This window comes from Miniopterus schreibersii (genome assembly GCF_964146895.1).
Source record: "Miniopterus schreibersii genome assembly, chromosome: 17".
In the NCBI taxonomy this organism is placed as follows: Eukaryota; Metazoa; Chordata; class Mammalia; order Chiroptera; family Miniopteridae; genus Miniopterus; species Miniopterus schreibersii.
The window spans coordinates 22,962,353-22,989,481 of record NC_138117.1 but is presented as its reverse complement, the minus strand read 5'-3'; the positions used below and the strand labels follow the sequence as shown (position 1 = coordinate 22,989,481).

Sequence of the window (27,129 nt, the reverse complement as noted above, 5' to 3'; positions counted from 1 at the left end):
AATGTGTGGCTGAGCAGAAAAGGGTTTAAAACCCTGGTTCTCAGCCTGGATTCCTCATTGAAATCATCTAGGAAGCTTCAAAAGTACTCATACCCTGTCCCACCCACAGAGGTTCTGATGTCAGGGGCCTGGGCTGCAGGGTGACAGATTTAAAAGCTCCCTGGATGATTCTAATGTGCGATCAAGGTTTAAGAGCACAAATTTAAATGTGTTCATTCTGATCGCAATGCATTGATTCTGATTGCATTGGTCTGGTTGGGGCATTTATTATTATTATTATTATTATCATTATTATTATTATAACTGTCTCAGGTGATTCTAATGGACAGCCAGTGCTGATAACCTCTGGGATATCAGAAAGCTCAAAACAAATTAGTGGTGATATTATTTGAAAAATATGTTGTTCATATGTTGCTTCCAACAAAACATGAATACAAGCATGGTATCTAGGGCAGAGAAAGGAGCTCCTCTACTTCTCCCACTGATGTAGCACACCCAGTTCGCCACATCGAGGGGCATGTTTACTAATCGAATTCATCCAGGATGTCATAAAACTGAAAGCAACTGACATACAACTTAAAAATGACATGCTATGTGTCTTGAAATATTTTTAAAGGGCTGGTGTGTGGAAGAAGAATCAGGATCTTTTTGCCTTTGGGTTTTCTAAAGGGGAGAAAAATTTCAGCCCAGTAGGAAAAAGTAACTTTCCACTAAAAGGGACTTTGTGAATGCCATCATTGGAGATATCCAATCAGAAATTGCACAACATCTTCACTAGGATCTTGGGAAGCATTTCTGTTTATATGTACCTTCCAACTGTGAACTACCTAAATTGCAATGTCCTTCAAGGCCAAATCCACACGCTGTGTTCTCTTTTTTTCTACATGTCAGCTACCATTTCACACTGGCAGCAGCAGCCAGTGCCCTGAGCAGAGTGGGGCCTGAATAAATGTTTATTGAATATATGTTTATTGACTTTACATGCCTATTTTTTAGCAGTAAACCAAAGGCCATGTCTGCAATGCATAGTGAAAGTAGGCATTCATTTGCACCAATTCAGATTTATTTTTAATTTTACTTAAAATATACAATTGGTGAGCCAAAAACTAGTTATTTTGCTTCAAATTATCTGATTATTACAATGTCAGATTTACCTTCTCAGCTGTCTTGAAGGCAGGTAGTTGCATAAAATTGCTCACACACCTGGGCCCTCACTCCATTCCCTCACTCCTCTGAGAGAGCCCACTACCTCCCGACCCCCCTCCCCCTTTCTCACATACCTTTTTCCTAAGATCGCCCAAGTGTTCAGCCCCAGCAGACTGCGGCAGGGCCTGGCTGCTCATTTCACTCCAGCCACCGCTGCTATCCACTGATCACCATGGCTAATCAGATGGTATGACAGTCTGCACCAATCATTAAGATGACCCAAATTAACAGCCTGGCCATGTCACAGTACATTCATTCCACATACACAGACATGGCTTAAGCGTGAGGCAGAAACTTGGATGTGCTTATTTGTGTTTGCATTGTAACATGCATTATTGATAGTCCTACGCTGCTTCCTCACTTTAAACCTGCAAATGAGAATCATCTGTCAATTATTACAGCCAGAATGAGATCTGAGGCCAAAGAGGAAGTGTATGTGCCTTTATCTACCACCATTTCCTTCACTTGCACTTTTTCTTCACAGTTACATTGTAAAGCATCTTAGGTCAACACATTCCCCAGCTTTTTGCCCACAGCAGATACCAAATCAGAATATTTTTATATCCTGAAGAGAAACAAATCTTCCCCAGCCAGGTGAAGAAGGCAGCGCAGGCTCTGAATTGTAGACTCCTTGTGAGAATTTGGTAAACCAATTTCCTTGTGTGTACTGGTCGGTAAAGCTCAGTTCTTAATAAAATGCAGGCAGCCTTATCTTAATCACCATTGCCATTGTTCACACCTTACAGTGCCCGGTGTAAATTATCCCCCAAATATTTGCATTCTTGATAGCCGTTTTTCTACAATGCACTTAATAAGTAGAGGGTCCTATTAACTGCTAAATGTTAGTATAAATTAACAATCCATTATGTACAATAAGTTTTATAAAACATTTACAGATAGAGATCATGTTTAATTAAAATTAACTTGCATATGAAAGCCAAGTGCACTAATGATCACAATGACCTTTTATTACCTGCAGTCCCTTGTTTTGCCCAGAATGATTGACAGCTTGCTGTTTGGCTACCATGTTGAATTTCAGCTGACAAGACTTTTCATTTTAACTCAATTTGCCCGCCTATCACAAGCTGGTGGCAGGCCAGACCCAAGTCACCCAGCTTTGCCTCAGCAGCTTGCTGTAGTTCTCATTAGTACGCATTTATTCAGTGGAAATTGGAAGACAAATGCTTGAAGGCATGTGAACTAAGTATAGCAAATTAGGTTTAAAGACTGAATATTTATAAGTATATGGAAAGTTGTGTGTTTTTTTTTTTTAATTCTAGAGCGAATTGAGAACTGAGTGCTAGCTTTGGCATAAAAGGAATAAAGATAGAAGGGGGAAGGAAGATTCTAAGAATAACAATACTATAAGCTTTTTCTTTCCATTTTGGAACTATGTAAAGTGCCTCTGACAACACCTTATCAAATACCAACCCAGCCTCTCTTTCGTGGAGTGCTTGCACAAGGAAGCTTAGCACCTCGTGCGTGAGAAGTGGGAAAAAATGAGGGTCATGTTCAATTGTTGCTTGGTTATCCCTTGGTATGTTTTAAATTGCCTTGTTTGTTCGGCACTAGCACAGAAACAGATGTTGCTCTACCGTGCAGGATAATTTACTGTACCTCCTGGTGCAGCATGGAAGCCCTCCCAGGGCCCAGCTGGTCTGTCAGTGGCACTGGCTGGTGTCTGCTCAACTATGACAACTACAAGTACAGGCTGCAATTTTTTTTATTGTGCAGTTGTCATTCTTCTCAACATGTAGCTCTGCCTGCATTCTTACTGCGGCTGGTGGAAAAGCTGCTGGCTTTTGTGCCTGTATGTGGCAACACAGAGCCACAGAAGCCCCACTCTCCATTGTTAATAATAATGCAACTCATTACTTCTGTCGTCTAATGATTATCGGCATGATCGCTCAGAGCGAGAGCCAACCTCGTCTTGCACACATAACTGGTACTGGAAGGTAAAACAGATTTGTCATTTGTGATCTGACCGCTAAGCCACACTTTGCGCTCCATTATTGTGATTAACTTCTGCATAAGATATGCTTGCCCAATTGTCATTTGTGATACTGCAGTGGGCACAAGCTGCCCTGCTTCCCGGGAGCGTGTCCGCCAATCTGATGTGACCGTGTTATTTGAACTGTTAAATGCCTGCCCTGCCACAGCAGCCACCCCACGATTATTTTGCTTTTGTATTTTTTCTTCCCACACCCCCACTGGACTTGGTGGGTGAACAGCGCGGCTGCATATGTCAGCCACCACTTCACACCACAAGCTAAAATGATGCTGTGCTGTTGTTGACCCAACAGAGCTGATGGCCGTACAGGGGAGGCCAACCCTCGATTTGCACCGTAGAAATGCTGGTCGCCAGTACCTTGCCAGCTAAAATCCATCATGTCAGGTGCCTCGTGGCTATCTGCAGGAGAGTCCATGGTCCAAAACCAAAGTTCTTTTCTGGCCTCATCACCAACAAACCGATTTGACTCTGCCTGATTACAATAACGAAGGCAGTTCAGAAGAATATGGGCAGCCTCACTGTACGTCACATTGAATCACCTTGCTGCGCACGCACAGCTCACCGCAGCCTCGTTTCTTTAGACAAATGCATGCTTAGGGAAAATCCTCCTGGGAGAAGGCACCCAAGGCTACTTGATATTGCGATGCAAGCCATGCATGGATTTAAATTTTAGTGAAACAGCATTTCTTTTTAATTTTTGGCTGATGCAAGCCTTCACTGACCAGTCTGCTTCTATGATCTAATAATGGGTACCTATGTTTCCGAGCTTTGCTAAACCCTAGGAGACTGAGCTGTGTGTGTGTGTATGGTGTGTGTTTCTATATTGTAAGCCATAAACACAACCATTTGTTACCACATGAAGGGGAAAATACTCAATTCAGAGTTCTCTTTCACATTGTTGATTAGAAAGAATCTAGCTTTATATTCTAGGACCCATTCACTCTGGTGAAAATATAGTCAGTTTTGATTATGAAGGCAGAGATGCAGACCTAGACAGGAGCTACATGCTGATATGCATGCTATCAGAATGATTTATGCAAATTATGCATATTATTCCCAAAGGAATTCCTCCTCAAACTGCCAGGATAAATTGCCGGAAATTAGCCATAAAATCTGTCGTGCTAGGAGCAAAAGGTGAAGGCCACTGGGAAAGCAAGGACATTCAGCTTCTGGAATCTTCCAGGTTATGATGGTGGCTGCTATTTTCCCTGGATGCAAGGGAAAGAGGTTTTTTTTCTGAATCCTATGAAAGTATTTTCCCTTTGAAATTTTTCCAGCAAACGCTGACTCACATTTTATTTACAGCTAGCAAGCATAAAAGAAATTAAGTGTTAAGCTGTCTCAGAAAACACCACCACAATCACTTTACTATTAACTGCCTAAGTGGTTATTAAATGCCTCCACCTGGCTTTAAAGGCCTAGCTGTTCTGAAGGTTGGTGAAATAACCCACCAGCAGTGGTTTGACTGGGATGTGGTTTTAATTTACAATGGGTATGCCCATAACACAGCATTTCTCTCCTGCAAACCATTCCGTCCTACAAAAATCCTAACTAATGACTTCCTGCCCAAGCACAGCACTGTTGCTGCCTGTCTATGAAATGTCCCCAAGCTGTGTTGAGGCCAGGCCCCAGCTGCCTCACCGCCCACCCCCTGCTCGCTCTGGTCATGCAAAGCCACCCTCTTGGTGCTCAGTGATGTGACCAGGAAAGGGTTTCCCTTTCAAACCAAGCTATCAGGGGTGAGCTTTAATGGCCAACTGCAGGCCCTCCTCAGGAGCAGTCATATTTTAAGAAGCTGTTGCTTGCAAAAGAGAAGAGAGAGAGAACCCATGACCGTGCGCAATCGTGTGATGACTGCGGAGGGAGAGGGGATGGGTAGAAGTGGCAGAGGTTATGAGGGGGATAAGTGGTGCTGGAAATAAATAGTAAATAAATAAATATTTTAAAACCAGTAAAAGTAAAAGGTTAACAAAACGAAACTTTTGCTTGCTTGCTTTCCTTCAGAAAGCGCCATTTTCGAGGCTTTGCGACTCTGCTCATTTTCGTCCGTCATTCGTTTTGTTCAAGAGGACTGGACGGTGCACTCAGAGACCCAGGACTACCTTATACGAAAGGGCGACCTGGTAGCCGTCTTCCCTCCCCTCCTGCACTATGACCCTGAAGTCTTCGACGCTCCAGAGGTAAGTGAACACTGAGCTGGGCATTGCTGCTGCTTAGGCCCTGCAGGCACCTTCCTCTTCCTCCTGAGCTCTTTCTAGCTCTTCCCTTCACCACCTTGTCCCAGAGGGGATGTGAGACAGCTTGGTGGCTTCTGTCTTTCCTCCCATGGGAAAATGTTCCTTTTTACTGCAGCATTTCCTAGGGATCTCTCTTTTAAAGTTTTCTTGACCCATAAATAGGAATAGAGTGATGACACTCAGTGCTAGTTTCTTCGAATGAAATGGACATTGTACCTTGGCCACCATTACCTTTAGGGCATAATTAGGTTTTGCTTGGGCAGAGAATTGTTAAAAGCCATAAAGGGCAAGCTATTGACAGGAGGCTTAGAGAATAAATAATGATGATTTTGCTAAGCGTTTCCAGAATGGGGTTGATATCCCAAAGTCAAATACTATCATGGTCTTAGTTAAGCCCATATACTTTTTCATCTCTTACTAAAGATATGTGCCCCTTCTTGATCAATTAGTATGGCATTATGAACTTGAGATCGTAAAGCTGCTGCTCACGGGTGAAGCTCTGAGGGTAATTGTGTTACCTCCTTGTGTTTTTTTCCAAAGCTGGAGTTAATGAATATCAAAGACTGAAAATTAATCCACCCCAGCTCATCCCTTACTATCACTTCGGAGGTTCACCACCTGCATGCAGATTGAATGCAGTCACAGTCTGCCTGTGCGTCTCAAGAAGTGATGCTGTGGCTGTAGTAGTTTTTGTATATAAAATGCCATCTTTCAAAGAGAAACCTCTGTGCTCTTTTTGAGCAGTTCAAAAGCTGAATCACTTTTAAACCCAATTTCTAAGTGAGGTGTCATGCAGCCACACTGGATTAAAATATTGTTGAATTTTGGAAACTAATAAGAAAGGATGACTTCAAATACAATGAGATAATTTGTATTGATTTTAGCCGCAAGGCAAAAATTTTAGGCGAGGGAGAATGTACATGAGGTTTCTGTGTGTTTCAAAGGGGGCATTAAATGAATGATCTTAGCAAGTCGGAAGTAAGGTATTAGTGAGTGAATGAACATTTCCCAGACAACAGGCTTTATTTCCACATTTGTAAATATCAAAATTGTCACACACAAGTAGATAGTTAATAAATAGGGCAAATAAATAATTAATATTTGAAAAATATTTTAAATAGCTTTATTTCTAGCCACAATTTTAATATATTTAACATTAGTATTTTCATTATAAGATTATTCCAGTAGTCACTAAGTTTACTATTCATGTTACAATACTAAAATTAACATTAAAGTTACCAGCAAATAATAAATGTTTACTAAATCACCACCGTATTTGTGGTGCTGTTCTTTGGTTTCTCAAATCCTCCACTGCTGACCCAGCCTCAGTGATAGGAAAGGCCATTAATTAGACTTTCAGGAAGTTAAAAATCAGAGTTAAATATTGAAAGTGCACTGATTTGTATTTATAGTCTGGTATTTCTGTAGAATAGTAAATAGTAATGCCCGAACTTTACATAATATATGACCAATCTTAATAGTAATCAGAAGGGTTGGGTCCATACTAACCCTGTGGAAGAGCAAAATTGCAATATTGTAGCTGCTTAGTATCACCGGGGTAGCTCTAACTTAAGTTGATGAGCACACTGTTATTTACTTAACATTAGTCAATTATGCCTGACTAATGTTAAAATTGACTAGCTAATTCTTTGCCATGGTACTGCTTTCTTGAAATTAATGGTGGAATACTAATAATTATAGTTCAGAACCATTTTTATGATTTGGCAAGGTCCCAGGTAATCATTCTATAAACATTTACTGAGAATTTACCACTATCAGGCATATAAATTTATTCCTTTTGTTCTTAACAACTTAGGATGGCAATAAGATGCTGTAGATGCTTATATAGCAGATGCCAATCCAAAAACAACAATGCACTAGCAGTAAAGAAGGCAAATCTGTCCTTGACCATTTGTCGCTAGGAGACCTGACCCAGGAGCTCATGAGAGGTCATATTCCCTATTTCCTGTCTTTTATACACTCTAGATCTTGAATGGGAATACCAAGCCTTACATATAGAAAACAGACGATAGTTATTGGGTCAAAAACATGAGGAAAACTAACTCCAGATATAACTATAGTTATTCTCAGAGCACAAAGACACTGAAGAACCTTAGCAGAACAGAGATTCTCCCAACCCAACAAGGCATAGTTTTAGGATGTCCAAGCTCAAGACACCCTAGAATATTACATTACAAACACAGGCCATGGTTTTCCTTCACATATCTCTCTGTTTCTGAATGCCATTCCTTGTCAACAAACATATATGGAATCTCCACTATGTGCATAGCACTTAGTTGGGTGCTTAAAAAATACAGAAATAAATAAAACAGTATGACAACTCCAATCTCCTGGAATTTCTTGGTGCTGCCATTTTCTATGGGTTAGCTCTGTCTTTAGCCTGGTGGCAAGAAAGCCACAGCAGTTGCAGGCATCATATTCACATACAACTAGGTCCAGAGGAGAAAGGGTGATGAACCATTTTTGTTTGTTTTTCTTCACAAGAGAGGAACTTCTCCCAGATGTCCCTACAGACTTTTCCCCTGTAGCGCTGTAGCGCTGATGAGATTGGTTCACCCTGTCCCAAATCAGTCAGAGGCCAGAGGGATGTGATTACCACCACTGGAGCCTAGACAAATCTTGTGCAGAAGGAAGATATTGAGTCATCCCCAACAATCATTAGAGGAGCAATGGGGAATTTCAGTGTCTTACCGTCTCTCTTACAATTTCTTTGTTCTTAGTCACTTAATCATATTACATTTAATTGACCCACTTTAATTATGAAGCACCGAACTATTATGGTTATAAGAGTTTAAGTCAAGGTGATAAATCCTGTATTTAAGTTGCTCCAAAAGAAAGTGTGCATCTCAAGTTTCCTAACCCTTTGTTCTATGACACTGTGACGCCCAAATCTCAGGGATGAAACTATTACACTCTTCTCTTTGGCTAACACCAGACTATATTCCTAGCAGGTGCTGCAAGCCCTTCCTAATATTACTTCCTGCTCTGGTTCTCCATGCTCTGGCATTGGAAAACAAACTGAAAATAAATTTCCACTCAAAAATATGTGTATGCCTATGTGCCTTTTGACCTTGATAGTCTCAGCAAAAGAAGTTGGCTTTTTCCCTTATTGTTTCATAGTATATTCAACTAAATATAAATTTCTAAGATGTTAATATGAGGAAATTGGATACAATGTGTTGGAAAATTAGAGGACTGACATTACTGGTTGACTAGAAATTTGAGCGAACTGAATGTAAACACTAACTAAGGCCACAGGGGTAGGGGACCATTATGCATAGATGGCCATGGCCTCTCCGAGGGCAGCATGTTCAGCTTCACAAAGAGCGGTGAAGCCATGACAGCTTCTGGCTTACTAATGAAACCGGGACATTATGAAGTCATAACCTAAGCTCAGTTTTCCTTTTGTATTTTCTAGCTTAAGCAATGGGACTCCAGTGAGACCATTTCTAACAAATAATTTCATGGCAAAATTAACTTAAACTATTTAGCCTAGGCCAGGAGCTCTTGGGAGGGGTGCTGGTCAGGACTGGTCAGGAAGCAGCAGTATTAAACTTGGGCAAGCAGGCCTGGGCCACAGTAGTGGACAAGGGTCACCAGGAAAGAGTGCTATATAGTAACTCTAGCTCCAGTACCAAAATATATGTCAACAAAGAGTGTCCTTATTCTTAGAGATGAAGAGATATTTTTGTTTTGAACTGATTAGATTCTACTCGCACACATCTAGAAATTTCTCTGTGGGAAAATACACTTGTGTTCTAATGCACATTGACTTGCAAGTTAGAGGGGAATAGAAGCTACCCAAAGTGTGTTTTCTAAGCTTGACTATTTATCAAAATATATATCCTAGGTAAATGAGGATTAACCCAGTACTTTTAAAGGAAATGATTTGCTGACGTGATACTGGCATGGAATGAGACAGGTCATTTGTGATGAATTCAGAATCTACCCACGTATTGTAGGGTTTTCTCTATAACCTGCAGTGCTTTCCATCTGACCTGCTTCTTTGCTTTTCACTTCACGTAGTTCGTATCAAAGTTGTGTGCTGAACAGGCCTAATGCCAATGAGCACAAAGCACAGGAAATGCTTGGTCATTTTCATGCATGCCACGTGTTAATTTAATCAATGGTTTCATTCACCATGGGCTGAAATAAGGTCACTCAGTCTCCTCTTGCAAACTCAAGTGAGAGTAAATTAAGATGGTGGGCCAAACACTGGAGATGAACCAGTCCCCTCATTTTCTGTAACAAGTAATATAACGTATTTATGAAAACATCAGAAACACCTGCCACTCTAGAGTTACCCCAAAGAGAGTTCATTCTAATAGAACTGTCATAGGAGAAATTCAGTACAACATCAAAAAACAAGGAAGACTGATTTTGTGGCTTAGCTCCTCTCTAGTGCTTAATGTGAATTTTATTATTTTATATCTATTGAATCCAAACATCAGCACTGAATCCTAAGTTCATAGTTTTCACCCATTAGTAGCTGACCGAATAGGAATAGAAAGAAGCATATTATGGATCCTTAGTTAGCAGCTCCTATTCCCTACTTCAGTGCCAATGGTGGCAGTGCCAGAGCCCTGACCTTCTACCCAACATTGGTTTACCAAGTGCCCACAAGTCAAGACTCACCTTAGAGAACAAAAGTAGAGATAGTGCCTCTATACTTAGGAAACTCAGCATCGGAGAGAAATGTGAATTGGGAAGGAAAGTCATATAGGATTTCACTTTATATGGGAGAAGCAATTTCTTAGTAGAATTTGAGTTTTTGGAAAGTTCAGACGTGATTTGCACTTAGTCGAGTTTTATTTTCTTAAAAGGAGCCTTTTAAGACAGGCAGGGTGGCTGGCAACTTTGTGGACATGAACTCAAACTATCTCATGTAACTTTCTTGTTCTAATGCTCTCTGTTTCTTCTTCACAGGAGTACAGGTTTGACCGTTTTGTAGAAAATGGTAAGAAGAAAACCACCTTTTTCAAAAGAGGGAAAAGGCTGAAGTACTACATACTGCCATTTGGAATGGGAGCCAGCAAATGCCCAGGTCGATTTTTTGCAATTAGTGAAATAAAGCAACTGTTAGCTGTACTTTTAACTTGTTTTGATTTAGAAATAATGGATGATAAGCCTGTACAACTAGAGTATAGCCGCTTCTTAATTGGTATTCAGCACCCAGATTCTGATGTTTTATTTAGGTACAAAGCCAGATCTTAAAGAAGCTAAAAGGGAAGGAAAGAGATCCATCAAAACTAACCTAAATGTCGTCAGCTCATCTATTTGTTTTTAATTTCTGCAAATGTAATTGCTTTGCTTCGTATGTTATAAAAAGTGTCTATTTTTATTTGATCTGAGATCAGTCCACTTTGTACTTGGTCATAAAGTAAAACAGGATGGTGGTGTGAAAATGGACATCACAATTAACATAATAATAAACTTAAAATAGTGTTTTTAAGTGTCTACATACTATGATTTTTCACCAGTGATAATAAATAGATGGCAGTAGATTTGGCACTGTGGGATTTTTTAAAGTCACTTAAATTCTTCTCTAATATGTAAATACACACTTTATGTACTACTAGAAATTTGTGCTGGAAATGGACGCAGTCTAACAACTTCCAAATTCACAGAGAAGAAAATTAAATTTCCATGCGATAGATGGAATGAAATATTCCCCTCAAGTATAATATCAATAATATCTATATCACCAGGGTATGTTTGCATTAAATGAGTTTTGCAGTAGATTAAATACTTCAACTTCAATATTTAATCATCCATAAATGTTTTTTTATTACTTGGATAGTATGGCTCAATAGAACAAAATTTCTTTTGATATAAGACCACTCACGTTCAAGTTAGATACTGGTAAGACTTAATGTAAAAGAGCACACAAAACCTATTATATATTCAGCAATTGCCCTAGACATTAGTACTAGGTTTATTGTAGAAGCAAATGTTGAAATCATCACAGGATTGATTATAGAATTTGGCTTTAGTGTAAACTATAAGATTGTGCCAGTACGGCAGTTAAGTCTTTCCTAAATGCTTCTATAAACTGAGAAACTAGATAGCAGTATTTGTTCTTGACACCTCGCCTTTTGGACTTGGAGTTTATTTGTTTTATTTTGAATTACAATATTATGTAATGGAATATAATGTTATATGCCACAATGCAGCATTGTGTCCATGATTCAGATATTTCTAGTATCAGATTACCAAGTGATTGATTGTCTGGCATCTGACATAAATGATGATGCTGTATCTAAAGAGGCAGAGCAGGTAATGAAACCCAGGTAATTCATGCTGCATTAAGTATAACTTCTAATATTTCAGAAGTGTGCTATTGTTTCAAAAAGGAAATTTATTTTTAAAAATAACATTATAAAGTACTTACCATACTTAATAAGCCAATAGATTTTCTAGCATTTAGTTTTCTTCTTCCTGAAATACATGCTCTAAATTTTCTTTAGTGAAGGTCTTCTGGTCTAAACTCTGTTTTTGCTTGATTGAAGATGTTTTCATTTTTGCCCTCATTCTGAAAATATGATTTCACTAGGTGCACACGTCTAGGGTGAGAGCTTCCATTGTTGTTTTCAAGAGGTTAGCCTTTAGTTAGTTTAATTATTCAGTAGGTAGTCTGCCTTTTCTCTCGGACAGCTTTAACATGTTCTCTTTGTCTTCGATGTTCTTAGTTTCTGTTTGTCATGCTTGTGATTCTTGAGTCTGAGAATGTGTGTCTTTCATCAAGTGTGGAATATTCTTATCCATTATCTCTTTAAATATTACCTTTTTCTGGCCTTCTGCTAGATTCTCTCACTCTATGCTCACTCTATACTCTCTCACTCTATTCTCTTACTCCATACCTTTTCTCTCCATATTTTATATTTCTAATTTACATTCTAGGTAATTTCTTTAGATTTTTCATCTAGTTTTTTGTCTGTACAGTGTATTGAATCTGCTTTTTAACACATCCATTGACCTTGTCTGTTTTTTCTTTTTACTTTAACCTCAAGTTCATAGGATTGAGTAATCTTACTCCCTATACCCATTAGTTCATGGTACACAACTATACTTAGTCCAAGCAAGGCCCCCTGGGCTTTGTTTACTTAATCTGTTTTATCGCTAACTCCCACCATCAGAGCCTCCCCATCATAGGCAAATATTCTAATTGTTTTATGTTTATCTTTCTATAAAACATATTATTATTTTGGGTGGATGTTTTTGATTTATACAAATGCATTTTCTATAAACTAGATCCTTCTGAATTTGATATTCCATAATGTGCATCCATCATGTTTTAATGATCTATTTATCCAGGAAACTGTTGGTGGAACAGTTACTTTGAGGGAGAGGCCAAAGCCCAACCTAAAACTGCCCTCACTATCTTCCCACTGCTCTGCTCAGCCACCCCCCACCCTGAGCTGCTGCACCCCCTTTCCTCAATCCCTTTACCACACACACACACACAGGCACACACACCCAATTTAGGCCTTAGTCTTTCTCTCCTGCTTGCAACAAAGCATACCCATCCTTTTTGCACTAGGACATCTAGCCTGCCATAGCACCTGAAGGGGAAACCTTAGTAGTACATTTCTATGATACGACAGCAGAGAGAATGCAGGAAAGTATTCCATTTTAATTTCTGCTCGATTTATAATTAGAAGTGTGTACAGGAATTTAGAATAGAAAATAAGAATAAATTAAATGGTTGAGAAAATATTATACAAAAGTAGTGGACAGTAGAACCAAAACAAGAGAGTCCTGTGACTCTCTTAAGTCTAGAAATTAAAGAGTGTTTGTGGGTAGAAAAAAATGACATGATGAAATAAGTTAAAAGACATGGATTCTAGTTATGACATAACTGGTTTGTTATCATCAACAAGTCACTTTGCTTCTCAGTGCTTCAGTTTCCTTATTTGCAAAATAAAAATAAAAAGGCCTTTTCAACACCAGGGTTCATTATGAGGATTAAACACAGAAAGAGGTGTGAACGTATTTTGAAAAGTGTAATGCAATATGCAAACGTAAACTTGTAAAGGAGAGATTTTAACAATGTTGTGCCTTTGGAGAACTGTTTTTATGTATTTGTAAAAGGGAACGATTTTTTGCCATTGGTTAATGCATTATTCATTGATTTGATCATTCATGTAGCATGGCTTCTGTTCTAGATGTGATGTTATGCACTAGCTTACCTTTCCTCAAGAACACACAATTTATTAGGGAAAGCAACGTCTTCACAACTACTTTATTATCAATGTAGTTGTAAGTAGTAAATCCATCTCTTTAAAACTATTCTAAAATTCGGATTTATCACTTGTCCTAACCAACTTTCCATCATTTATTTTACGGTAATGTTTTGTAATGAGCAATTACTCTGTGCATAATCATACACATTAAAACATATACATCAGGCATTATGATTGTAGGGTAAAAACAAGCAAAACCAAATACAGTCATTGAGACTTCAGACTTTTTTTCGAATTGTATTTTATATATTATAAAAACCCATGTTTTCATTTGTAAGTCTCCCCTTAGTTTCAAATGAAAGGAAATTAATAACTAGTAATGTTTTATATCAATGACCAACAGTAATGATGCATTCAGTTAGCAAAAACTAAATGCTCTGAAGGTAATAGGATAAAAGCTATTTCTCGCTAAATAAGGCATGTGATAAGCAACCCTTATGGGAACTTTCATCTGACTAGTTTTGGTTTTTCTCACACACTTCACTATACGTTCTCTCATTTCATCATTAAGTTTTGGGCCACGAGACTAAGGGAAAGGAGTTTCCTGACTCAAAATTTGCATGATTACTATTGCTTATTTTCCCATAAAAAATAATTTGGGTACCTTTTCCTATAAGCATCTTCTAATTTAACAGTGGAATCTTAAAACCAGTGTTAAATCAAAGCTAAAAATTATCTAGGTTTTGATTGTAGTGTAAAATAATGTCAATAATTATAAAACAAGAATTATATGCCAATAGAATGTGCACTGTTTTAACCTATTAAATTCTCAAATGTTGCAAACTATTATTTACTTGAATTGCATTATTAGGTATTCATATTTGCATTCTCAATTAAGAAAAAGTTAGCAAGCCAAGATTACATTCCCTGTAGCATTATTTTAAATTATAATGAGGGATCACATAAAACTCTCTATTATTTCTCTAAAGCAATTATTATGTATTCTACTTCCTATATTAATCTAAATCAGTGAGCATTGATGTTTGAACTTTTTAGCTTTAAATGTTTATTCTGTTTATAATACCTTCTTGAGTAAGATAAGTTTAATTCATAAAAAGCTCTACTACATAATTTTAAATAGATAATTTGGCAGTACTTTTGTTTAAAATATTTTTTAAGCAGAGGAATGCTGTATATTATAAAAACTGTTGTCCTGAATCACTTGCTTAATATTATCTTTTGATTTTAAAATGGTGTATATGTGGATTTATGAGGAAGGATATTGTCTTAAGATTTTACGTGAGAAAAATGCTTTAATTTTCTTTATTTACATCAGGAATTCAATAAACCAATTTTTAAAGCACAGATGAATGACCGTGTCTGATTTCTCTATGAGGAACATGTTAGATTTTATTACAAGTAGCACTTACTTAGGAAGTAATTTTGCTGTCTGAATAGCCCTCCTCACACACATGTATACATATATTTTTATCTTCTGATACTCCCCTTAAAAGCATTGTTCATTGTTCAGAGTATTTTCCAATATATTTTAGCTTAGTTATTTAGGTGGGAAGTAAACACAGATCCAAAAAATATCAGTGACTAATAAGCTTTTAAAAAATTTTAAGTTTTTTTATTGATTGGTTTTAGAGGAAAAGAGAGAGAGAGACATTTATTTGTTGTTCCACTTATCTGTGCATTTATTGGTTACTTCTTGTATGTGCCCTGACCACCCTGCCCTGACCAGAGATGAACCTGCAGCCTTGGTATATGGGGATGACACTCTAACCAACTGAGCTACCTGGCCAGGGCCATAATAAGTTTTTAATAAGTTTATTTTAACCTGACTGACCTAGCTAGGCTATAATTCTTTAATAGTTGTTATTATTCTGTAGAAAGATATGTAAGAGCAACAAGAAATAGGAGAGAGATTTCCATTGGATGTGTTCTTTGTCTTCCGCAGAACATTTTACCACAAAGAACAAATAAAACAATTATATTTGGACAGTATTCTATTTACTCATAAAACTGAAATTCAAACTGTATAAAAGCATATAATACAGAAGGCTGTTGATGAAAATGGAAGGTGGCTCCTTCAGTAACTGGACATACAGGATTTCACTGGGATACTCTGCTTTTGCCAGAAACACTCCTGTGAGTCATTAAGGTTTTAAGGGAACTCACCTTCGACTCTGAAGGTGCTCATGTGCATGTGAACTAGTCCGTTCTGCACTGTTTAACAATCAAGGTCAATTATGTCCTTAAATGGGCAATTTATGAAATAATTATCTTTATTTTCAGTTTTACTCTTAAAAACATTTATTGAGTAAACAAAAAATTTGCAGAACTCTCTGTGGAATTAGCCATGTTCCTGTGAGTAATTATACCTCCATTCAGGGTATAGCTGGATAGAGCACATACACCCTGGTTCTGCTGGATAATTTTAAGTCTGATACAGTTTATTGTTAATTATTTGAGGTGTAGTGTATGTTCTCGATTTCTAACTGTATTCACTTTTATAAGGAGAGCATGCTATACTGCAGACTACACAGAAAGTAAATGTCGAGATAGCATTTTGTTTCCCTTACACTATTTTCGTGCTTGCAGGAGAAACTAGAGGGAATATAAGTAACAGGTAAAGGTGCTAATATTTAATGATTTATCACTGAGTCAAATTTAAACACTTAAAAATATAAGCTGTGTTTTAGTTGGACATTTTTTTTGTTCTCAAAAGAGCATTAGCTCCTTATTACTTTTGTTTCTAAGAACTGCCATTTTAGTGAATATAAAATATGTCATTATTACATGAAAACCCACATATTTTAGTAAATGTTCTGATCACATGTTCAATGTTTAAATGCAATGTACTTTTATTCCATAGCTTCTAAGGACTGGCCCATATATTTTAAGTTTTATAAATGCTTTGTTTTATACTTTAAATGAAATATCTTTAAGTATTTGAAACCACTTTTGAACTTTTTTATGAATCTAAAAGTTTACAAGAGGTAATATTTCCTTCATGCTTTGAAATTAAGTATTCATTTTGTAAAAACTTCTTATTTTGAACCAGTTCTAGACTTCCAGAAAAACTATAAAATAATACTTGTTTTTAAGGAAGAAAGTCCTCCTAGTAAACAGTGCTTGCAAAAAGTTAAACTCAAGAGTGGTCGTAGGACTTAGCCAGGGAAGATCTTAGTTCATCTTCAACCTTTGGAGATGATCATCCACCATAACTACCCTCGAGGGCAACATACTGTGACTAGCCGTGGAATGGCAGAAATAATTTGAGTTTGTGTGCCACTCAGATCCCCCATAGTTCAAAGAAGTGTTTTGTTTTCATTAAAAATTTTTCTATGTTAAAAAGAGCTTATTTTGTTGAGTAACTCGAGATTTTACTTAATTTCACTCACTTGAGAAATCTACACTTTAAAGATATGTATGCCTGATGCTTCTCCAAAAGAAAATGTAGGTATTGCCTGACCTTGCTTCCTGATTTCCTTTTCTCTTCCATGGCTCTTTATGTTTCTGTGGAGGCCTGGTTAGGAAAGTCGTTTTTCTTTTCATGGGCATCTCAGATGGAGGGCACAGGCTCAGCCTGGCACCTGAATGTTTACCATACCTCTGCAGAGAGACTGTACCTGGTGAATGTAACTGTACTTACAGTGAAGAGACAGGACATCAATCTGAGGCTCTCCCACAATAAACTATTATTTGTCTTCTCTTTTCAGAGTAGATAAAGGAATTTTAACAAAGAAATTCTTATACCAAGTTCTCCAGTAATTGTCAGAGCAGATGAATACATAAAATGAGGTTAGGCCATGAAGCACTTTTATGTTTAAATCTAAATTCTCATCTCTAAACACCTCTATTAACATAGCAGATTTGAGTTGCAACCATCCTCCCAATAAAATATGAAATCTTTTAAGATTGTCAAGCATTTGTAAATAATGGATCTTTTAAATATCCCTGAACTTTATTCTAAAACTTATAAGGAGAAATAATAATTGCTTTATATAACCACTGATACCATTTTAGCATTTGATGAAGATGTTAATTTATGGTTGGTTAGCAGTTTATGGCTGTCATTAGTTTTTCAGTTTGGTCCACATTAGAAATCTATTTTTCTTTTTTATTTTAATCTGAGACAATTATATAAAGATATGGTTATGTTTTATCTAAAATGTATCATTCTACTATAGCATTTCAAATTATTCACAGATCATAGTTCTTATATGTGCATATATGAATTTAAAAATACAGCAATAAAATGCTTGAAACAGATCATAAATTTGCTTCATATTTTATTGCATCTCTGAACCAGGTTGAGAAGACAAGGGCAACTATGGTCTTTGGGAAGGAATTAACTCTTTCCCAAACTGGGAAGAATGATATCACAGTGCACACAATTAAAGCCAACTCCCCCATCAAAGCATCCTGGTGACTTGTAAGAGAGGGTTGTCCATCCTATGGGGGGGGGGAGGACCTGCAAAATCCCCTTTTCCTTTGCAGCCTAACCTTCCCAGCACAGTCATTTCTCTTCCAGAGCTTTCTCACCTGTATTTCTGTATTGCCCAAATTAGAGAACACAGAGGAAGGAAAAGGGAGAAAAGTTACACACGCACGTGCACACCACTCAGGGGTACCTGGCAATTTTTCAATAGCCCAGAAGGCTCCTGGATTGTGTTGAGATGAGTAATTTAGAAAAAGTGGTAGAATTTGACCCAGATCAAGTCTCAGGGAAAGCGAGCTAGGCAGCAAAGAGGCCCTTCAGGGTTAGAATTGGGGCACTTTCGCCCAATTCCTGGGCTTGGCGCGGCTGCTGGGTGCTCTTGAGAAGCCGGGCATCTGCCTGTGAGCGCACCAGGCCGCGGGGGCGCAGGGGACAGCCCGATCCTAGTGCCACCTCTCGCAAGAGTCTGAGGCAGAGTCCCTTAAGTTCGCTTCCTGTCCCAAGGAACTTGGAGGTTGGCTGGCTTTGCGCCCGCAGGAGGGGCCCGAACGCCAGCCCGGGGAAGCTCGGGCGAAGGGGAGCCCTGCGGACACGCATCCAGGGTCCCGCCCGCGGCGCGGCGCGAGCGGGGCAGCAATGTGGGCGCACTTAGAGTGGACGGCGTTCTGTCTGCAAACTTGGGCTGGCTGACGGACAGGAAAGCCACCCTTGCCCTTGCCCTCCCAGGTCCGCAGCACCTACACTGCGCCCTTGGTATCCGCACAGCCCACAGAACCCTGGTTCTAGAAAACACGCATCCAGAGACTCCGCGGAGAGAAAAAGACTCTGACCTCGAGAGCTGCTTTTACTCTTGCACTCAAGCTACTGTCCCCTTGTTTTCCCTCCTGTTCTCCTCCTACCACCCACGGTGCCCAATGTCTGATTTTCAAAGGCCACATTTGAATCAACCTGCAGCTCATTGGCTTGGCAATCCAGAGGCCTCCGAGTTGTAAATGCCAACACAGAGCGCGCAGGAAACGGGCTCATTTATTTTGTTCACACAACAAAAAATGTTAATTGATGTAAAGTTGCTTGGCACGTGGATAATTTAGTCTGACCTACATTTCAATTAAAAGGAAACTTATGTATGTTTCTAATGTTCATCTTTTGCAATTTGATTTTGTTTAGAGGCGCCCTTGTGCGGTTGACACCCCTCCAGCCGCCAAGCACATTTCATTAAAGGTTTTGCGCGGGATCGCGGCCCGGCGGGACTCACTGCGCTCCCGCCGTCCGTGGGCGCCCTCGGGTCCCCCGCGCTCGCCGCTCCGCGGGCAGAGCCGCCGCGACGGGCTGCGCGCCGGGAAGTGAACTCTCATCATTATTTTTCAAAGTCTGGGAAGTGCATTATCTTTTTTCCTGGTGGTAATTAGTTACCATAGCATCTAATACGTAAATGTGCCCAGAGCACACCATTAACAGTTAAACGGAGGATTCAATTTAACACATGATTATATCTTTCATAAGTCATTACATTGGAAAAGTCAATGCTGCTCACGCTGGAACCACCGCAAGGTCCGAGCGCGCAGAAAGGTTCGGTTCCGGCGGCGTCCGAGACCAAGAGCGCCTGGGGAAGGGGAGCCCCTGAGACGAGCGCCCCCCCCCCCAGAGCTGTTGGCAGTAAAGATGGGTGGTGGGTGGGAGAAGGGAGAAGAATTTAAGCTCAATACAGGGTCTTGGGTGGGGTGCCCCGGCTGCCGGGTAGAGAGCGCACCAGGAGTGCGCGCGCGCACATGCACACACACACACACACACACACTCACACACACATGCACACACACTCACACACACATGCACACACACTCTCACACACACTCACACACGCTCTCACACACATTCACACACACACGCATGCACGCACTCACACACTCACATTCACACACACGCACACACACTCACACACACTCACACGCACTCACACACACACTCACACACTCACACACGCACCGCGGGGAGGGAGGGAGGGAGGGGTAACTAGCGAGCTCTTCAGAGACCACCATTTGCTGGTCCTGTAGGAGTCCACGGAAAGCCCCGGCGCTTCTGTGGGTGCCCAGTGTCAAACTGGAGATGAAACCTGAGTGGGAATTAGAAATTAGAGAAGGAAACTGAAATTAGAGAGTAATTGGAAAAGGAAACAGGTGGAATAAAGGCCAAGTGGGATTCTGGGCCCTCACTTGGCCTCATCAGCCCACTCTCAGTTCCTTAGAAACCAGAGCAGCGGGGGCGAGGGCCCTGCTCCTGGAGAAGCGCCCCAAGGAGCCTGGGGAGCCAAGGTACACTGGCTGTCACTTACGCCAGTCTTAAGGGCCAAGACTGCCCTGTCCTGCCCTATTCCAAGGGCACTTTGGCAAGACTTCACTGAGCCCCCTTGTTAGTCACCCAGCCCCGACGTGGATACTCCAAACTGGAAGGAGCTCTGGGGCCCACAAATGTGTGGTCCAACTTTCCAGACTGGGCCAAATTCAGAACTCAAGCATCAGAAGAAAAGCGGACTAGGGGGAGGGGGGGTTGCCAAGTGCGGGGAAGACTTCTCTCTCCAACCCCGGTGACCTTCTCTAAAAACTGCTGCTGAAGAAACTTTGGAAAGGTTGGGGTTAGGGCAGGGAAAGGCCACCCAAGTAAATCACAGAAAACCCCTTTCCAGTTCCTTTCGGATGTCTCACGTTTATTCCTGAAACCACATGCTGGCCACATTGGTCTAAAATTATCAGAATAGAAATAAATGCTATTAACCTGCTACTTTTAACAATTGTACACACCCCTCTGAGATTTTGACTGACTTCCATCGCCCTCTTCTTCCCCCCACCCCACCCATTCCAAGTCTCTCTAAGGACTAAGACTGGAGACTGAGCCATTAAGGGGTGAAAGGAAGGTAAGTATTCCTCTTTCTCCTGAAGTTCAAGAATTATTATTTGTACAATTTGTAATAACAGTTGAACCGTACAGAGGTTGCAGAGAAAGTATTTCAAGGAGGCCTATTTAATAATGAGAAATACTAAGCAGTAAATCTTGAGGCAAATGTGTCCCCTACAATGTTAATATGCAAAAAAGAAAAAAAAATCGACTGATGGTGGCTGTGTTTAATTCCTAATCAGAATGATGGACAGCAGGGCCAGAACAATACAAACTAATGGCTGTGTTGCTGATCACTTTACCCCTTGATTAAAGACACCCAATTATGGCGCAGAACAGTGTCGTAATTATGTTTCTTAATCACATCCAGGAGGTTTAATTGCCTTAACGATGTGTTTCATTAAATGAATTTAGGTATTATAGTCGACAGTTTTCATACACAGTTGTTTTCAAATTAACATAATATTAGACATCGTCATGGAAATTGTTTTAATAATCATAATTAGATGCACCCAGGCTTTGTCTGGTAAATGCTAAGAGACGGGTCTCCTCCCGCCTGGGGGCTGCCCTGGTCTCTCCCCTCCCTCTACCCCCACTCCCAGACTGGGAGGGCTCCAGCTTCAAGACCCTTTGCTGTTATGTTTTCTGAAAAGTTACAGGTTCTGATTAATCTTTTTTGATGGCAAGTGGAGCAGAAAATGTCCTCCCTCACCCCCCACTAAGTTTGATGGCATTTAGGAACATCATTCTGAGCCGAGGCTATACAGACAAAAATGCATTTAGCAAACTCCCTACAGAAAAGGCTCTGTAACTTCACCAGCTCCATCTCTATAACCTCCACCACAACAAAAATCAAACCTTTCCTATTAGAGGGTGGTACTCAGGTCCAAATACAACTCTATCTATACAGACATTCTTTAATAGAATCCATGCCCAGTTTATCCAAGCAGAGTCCCTAAATATCTCACTAACAAGCAACACTAGTTAAGTTTTGAAAAATCTCTATGGGCACTATTTACACTTACAACTCAACCTGGCCGATTCTTTTGTCCGAAAAATTCATCCTCGGAGAATCCAAATCCATCTCTTTTCCTTGACTTTTGGGCAATTTGGAAATAGAAATTTTGATCAAAACTCTTGAAGAAACTTTACCACCATTGATGGGCTCCTGCATGGTTAACAAGGCCATACAATAACTCCAGGGACAGCATGGCCTTCAAAGTTATGCCAGCACCCAGAAACTCTGGGCCTCCTCTGGGCCTTACCATGGACCCCATTTCTCTCTCCTCCAATGACCAGGCCCAGCCACCGTCATTTGAACAAGTAGACAAGAGAACTAGGGTCACTCCTATTGGTGTATCTCTGACAAAACTTTACCTCTCTGAAACTCCTTTCTTTTTTGTTACCTTTCAAGCAAAAAGTAACACAGAAGAGAGGTGACTGCTCCTTCCACAAAGCACAGCATAATAAAATGTTTCATCAAAATATTTTAATAAAGATTCTTTCTGACATAGATACACATACAAATGGTCGTACATAGCTGTCATAGTCTGATTGACCTATTGAATATATATATATCATATCATTCTTTATACATCCAAAACCCACCAGTAGATCCATCACAGCTCCCAACTCGCCATCCAACCTGACAAACTAAAGTTGTATTATCTGCAAGGAGTGGAAAATAGCAGGACTCCATTTTTTTAAAAAAAGGTTTTCTTGATTTTTGTAGGATAGAAAGGCAGGCAAACAGCCATGCAAACTAAAACTGAAAGCTCACTTTGGGTAAATAGCTTCTTGCTCGTCCTTAGCTTTATTTTTAAATTTTATTTATTTATTTTTTTTTAGAAAAATAACAAAGGATTTCACACCATAGGCAAATCAAACCAGTCTTTTAACTTAAATAATTCTCCACAGGTAAAATAACTTATATATGCACATACATATTGAAAACAAATAAATTAGACCTTTTAAAAATGCACAGCACAGCCTGGAAAAATATTTGCTTAGCATGGTCTTACTTATAGGTTCTATTGCTGTGATGTTTTCCCCTTTTAGAATGTAAAGGAGTCCCCTTTCAAAAAAGAGATCAATTCGTTCATCAATTAAGAATACACCTTTCCTGTAATTTTTGGACTGAAGCAATTTATTAAAGCTCAATTTAAATACAGGGATGATGCAACTGAAAAAGTCCAGGTGACCTTTGATAAACCTAAGCAGCTCGGATACACCAATAGGTCTCTTCATACTTGTTGGCAAATAAACCTTTTAAACACTTGGCACACAGTATAAGTTAATCCATAAAACAGAATTTTAGAGGCATTAAAAAAAATCTGCACATAAGACCCATGACCTTAACACATGATAAATACTGTTGATGTGGAAGGGTCACTGAAGACTAACAAATAAATACCATGAGTCGTTAATACATCATTGCAGAGTGGAAAGTAACAAGGTGCACATAAATATTTTTAAAAGCAATTCTTTCGGCCACAGTTTTTTATATCACTCTTGCTAAAACTTTTGAGCATTTTCACAGGATTAAAGTTCAGAGACAATAAAAAATACAAGTCTTCCAAAGCAACGTGTCTCTTTCGCTTTTTGCTTTTTTATTGTCACTTAAATAAATCTACCTTTCAAGTTTTTCTCCTGGCTCAGAATGAACATGTATTTTCAAGTGCCCCTTCTGATTTGTCTGAATGACGATCCCGTCCCCCAAGCCACCCAACCCCGGGCTCTTCCTCTCCGCCTCAGCACTAGCCAAATTCACAATGATTAGCAGGATTAGTATTTTGCCATTTAGTTCTCTCCACGCTTTACAACCAAGCGACTACTTTCCAAACTTATTTTTTAACCTTAAAGGAAAGCTGCTTCCTCGCGGTGTAGGCTGCCAACAAAGTTGCCACTTTTCTGAGAAAAAAAAGACATCCACACTTCAGCTCAACTCCACCTCCCTCCTCCCTCCCTCCCTCCCACCCCAAAGACCGAGATTCTGGGGAAGTCAAGGCTAAGGTCCCGCGTGTCTCTGCCGCGTCTCCGCAGTTCTCGCCTCCGCTTTGTTTGCTCCGCAAACGGTTCGGGGCCGCCGGAGGACCAAAATAAAGGGGGCGGGGGCCGCTGCTCCCTCTCCGCTAGCTTCTGGGTCGGTCTCGGGCGTCTCGGGGTGTGTTTAAGGCTTCTCCGTGCACTGTTTGCAGAGGCTGGAGGAGACGCTGTTGAACAGGGCGCACTTCTCCGGGCAGGAGGCGGCCGGGGGCAGCCCGGCGCTGAAGGGGTAGCCGGCAGCCTGCTCGTAGGCGCCCAGCGCCGGGTGCAGCGCCGCCGCCGCCGCGGCCGCGGCCGCCGAGCTGGGCAGCGAGGCGGCCGAGATGGCCTGGCCCTGGTTGAGGTAGGCGACGAGGCGCCGCATCTCCTCCAGGGCCTGCGCCTGCATGAGGATGTAGTTCTTGGCGAGCAGCAGCGTGGCGATCTTGGAGAGCTTGCGCACCGAGGGGCTGTGCGCGTAGGGGATCACCGCGCGCAGCTCGTCCAGCGCGTCGTTCAGGTCGTGCATCCGCCGGCGCTCGCGGGCGTTGATGTTCAGCCGCAGCGCCTTTTGCTCTTTGGATTTCTTGCTGCTGCTGCTGCTGCTCCCGCCGCCGCCGCCGCCGCCAGCGCCGCTGCCGCCCCCGCCTCCGCCCGGGCCCCCCAGGGGGGCGCTGGCGCTGCCGTGGAGGTGGGCGTTGGAGCAGCCCTCGGCCGCCTTGGCGCTGCCGCCCCCGGCGCCCGGGGAGGCCCGCGGGTCGGCGCCCCCGGCGCGCAGCACCAGCTCGCAGCGGCCGTCGCTGTCGTCGTCGGGGCTCTGCTCGCCGCCGCTGCTCTCGGCCACCGAGCCCCGGCTCGCGCTCTCGCCGTATTTGAGGCACAAGGCGGCCCCAGCCGGCAGACCGCTCAGTCTAGGGTCGCCCCCAGCGCCGGCGGAGCCCACCAGCAGCCCGGGGACGCCCACCCCGCCGCCGCCTCCCGCGCCGCCGCCGCCTCCCCCCGGCGGCGGCAGCAGCAGCCCTGCCCCCTCGGGATCAGCCGGCTCGAAGCAGCCCAGGGGCGACGAGGAGGTGGACGCCGGGCGCTCCCGAGGCGGCGGAGCCAGGGACAGGTCCATGCCCGGGGGCGTGGAGCGGAAAGACGCCTCCAAGCGCTTGGCCGTGGAGGCGCTCAGGCTCTTGTGCAGGAAGAGGTCGTCTTCGCCCGCGGCGGCCGCGCCGAGGTGCAGCCCGCGGTCCATGGTCCGGCGCCGGCGCGCAGCCCGGGCCCGGCGTGCCGGCCGCCGACGCCTCGGCTCCGGAGTCAGGCGGCGCGGAAGACGCGCCCGAGCCGGGCTCCGGGGCTGGTGCGCGCGTCGGTCCCGGTGCCGCTGGCAGCCCTCTCCCCTTCTTTTTCTTTTTCGCCTTCCCCCGCGCTCGCCGCCGCCTCTTCTTCTTCTTCGTGGTCTCCAGCCGATGGTGCCGGCGGCTGGGGCTCACCATGGGCCGCGGCCCCGCATGGTGGGAGGGCGCGCGCGGAGGGAGTGCAGCCGCCGCCGGCGCCGCCGCCGCTCTGAGCCCAGCCCCGCGCCTCCGCTCCGCACCGTTTATCTTGCTTGGATTCACCTTCAAGAGATTTCCGGACCCATCAACCAGTCGCCGCCGCAGACGGGGGAGTCTTTTACATCATTATCTCTGAGTAGGTTATTATGAAGAAGACTCGCCTGTTGGGACAGCGCTTTCTACCCAATCAGGTTAACGTTTTAATTAATAGGATTAAAACGGTAACAAACAATCGCAGGCGCTATCTGGCCGCGAGTCTGAATAGTTTCCTTTCCCAGGTCTGAAGACAGGCAGCCGCGAGAGCTTTATAAAAGGCGCCTGCTCCGTTCTTCTGCCCGCCATCTGTATACACAGCTTAGCGCATATGTTTGCAAGGCGCTGGGTCCTGTTAGTAACCCAACAACTGCCTTTAGCTTGACATGTGTGGCGACTTTCACTCATCAATGAGCACACTAAAAGCCCTACTTAGAGCCGAGGATGTTCTTTGCTCCTTCAGCAAATTGTAGATCGGCGGCGAAGCCTGGGAGTCCCGTGGAGAGCGGACGCCCCCGCCCCCGCCCCCGCCCCCCCCCCGCCGCCCTCCCCTAGCCACTGCTGTCTCATCTTGTGCTAAATTACCCTTCCCGGCGAGAATCATACTCCACCCACGCTTAGAGGATGACACGGGTCTGAATTTGGAGATGGGACTTTGGGGGCGCGGGGGGAAAGATGTCCCCGCTGACTTGCCCAAAATTCACCCTAGATTTTCAGCTAGTAAGAGGGCAAAGCGATCGTCCCCCTTAAACACTGCCTTCTTTCCACCCCACCCCCACCCCGCCCATTTCCAACCCGGATGGGGGGAGAGAAAAAAAAAAAACACCCACGAAGAGCAAATTGGTTATGCAGCCCATTAGATTAAAAGGGGGGGGGGCGCTTTGCGACAGTTTCCAAATAACTGCTACAGTGACGGTGCCTCTGAAACACACGATTTCCTGAACAGGAAGGAACTGATTTCTCAAACTTTCCTGCAGATTCAAACCCCGTGGTTTCCGAATAATCGACTTCACTGGAAGTCAAACCCTCTCCCACCCCGATGGGGCATTGGTGCATATCTGCGTGCGTGTTTGCCCGGGAACGTAACCGCCGCGGCCGGGAAGCCCGGCGGGGCCATCTGGACCTGCCTGGTGGCTCCGGGAGGCGGGCGACGGCAGAGCTGGGAAGGCGGCTGCTCTGCGAGGGGACGCGGGACGCGCCGTCCTCTCGCGCCCGAGCCGCGTGTCTGGGAGCACATGCGACCCAGCGGCGGGCGTTCAGCCTTTCGACATAAGTAAAAACAATGTTTCCCAGCACCTCCGATAAATCTTCCTTATGTGGCAGAATTACTGAAGCCTATGCAATTTTTGGTTTCTCTGGTTTCATTAAAAACCTTTTAATTGTGGCTTTCTGAGTTGGCCCCAGGTGTTGGACTCTTTTCATTACATTTTGCTCTAATGTGATGAAATTCTAATTCTCTCCTTACCATATGGTTAAATTTCCCAACTGAGAATTAGTTGAAAAAGGAGAAATAATCTATTAATCTCTGTAATAG

The 27,129-nt window shown here is 42.3% G+C and overlaps 2 protein-coding genes across 2 annotated transcripts in view; one reads left to right on the top strand and one right to left on the bottom strand.

Annotated features, from left to right (window-relative positions):
• The window catches only part of CYP7B1 (cytochrome P450 family 7 subfamily B member 1), a 136,627-nt gene extending 123,815 nt beyond the window's left edge, over positions 1 to 12,812 (top strand). The window contains exons 5-6 of the mRNA XM_081116525.1: positions 5,222 to 5,397; positions 10,402 to 12,812. Coding sequence (XP_080972651.1) covers positions 5,222 to 5,397; positions 10,402 to 10,689 — 464 coding nt within the window. The 3' untranslated portion in view covers positions 10,690 to 12,812. The remainder of the gene's footprint in view (positions 1 to 5,221; positions 5,398 to 10,401) is intronic.
• An 11,176-nt stretch (positions 12,813 to 23,988) lies between these two features.
• BHLHE22 (basic helix-loop-helix family member e22) lies at positions 23,989 to 25,261 on the bottom strand (the record flags this gene model as incomplete). Its single annotated transcript, XM_081117134.1, has 1 exon — positions 23,989 to 25,261. The coding sequence occupies one exon, from the start codon at positions 25,259 to 25,261 to the stop codon at positions 24,167 to 24,169; it is 1,095 nt and encodes a 364-aa protein (XP_080973260.1). The 3' UTR covers positions 23,989 to 24,166.
• Positions 25,262 to 27,129: the final 1,868 nt, after the last annotated feature.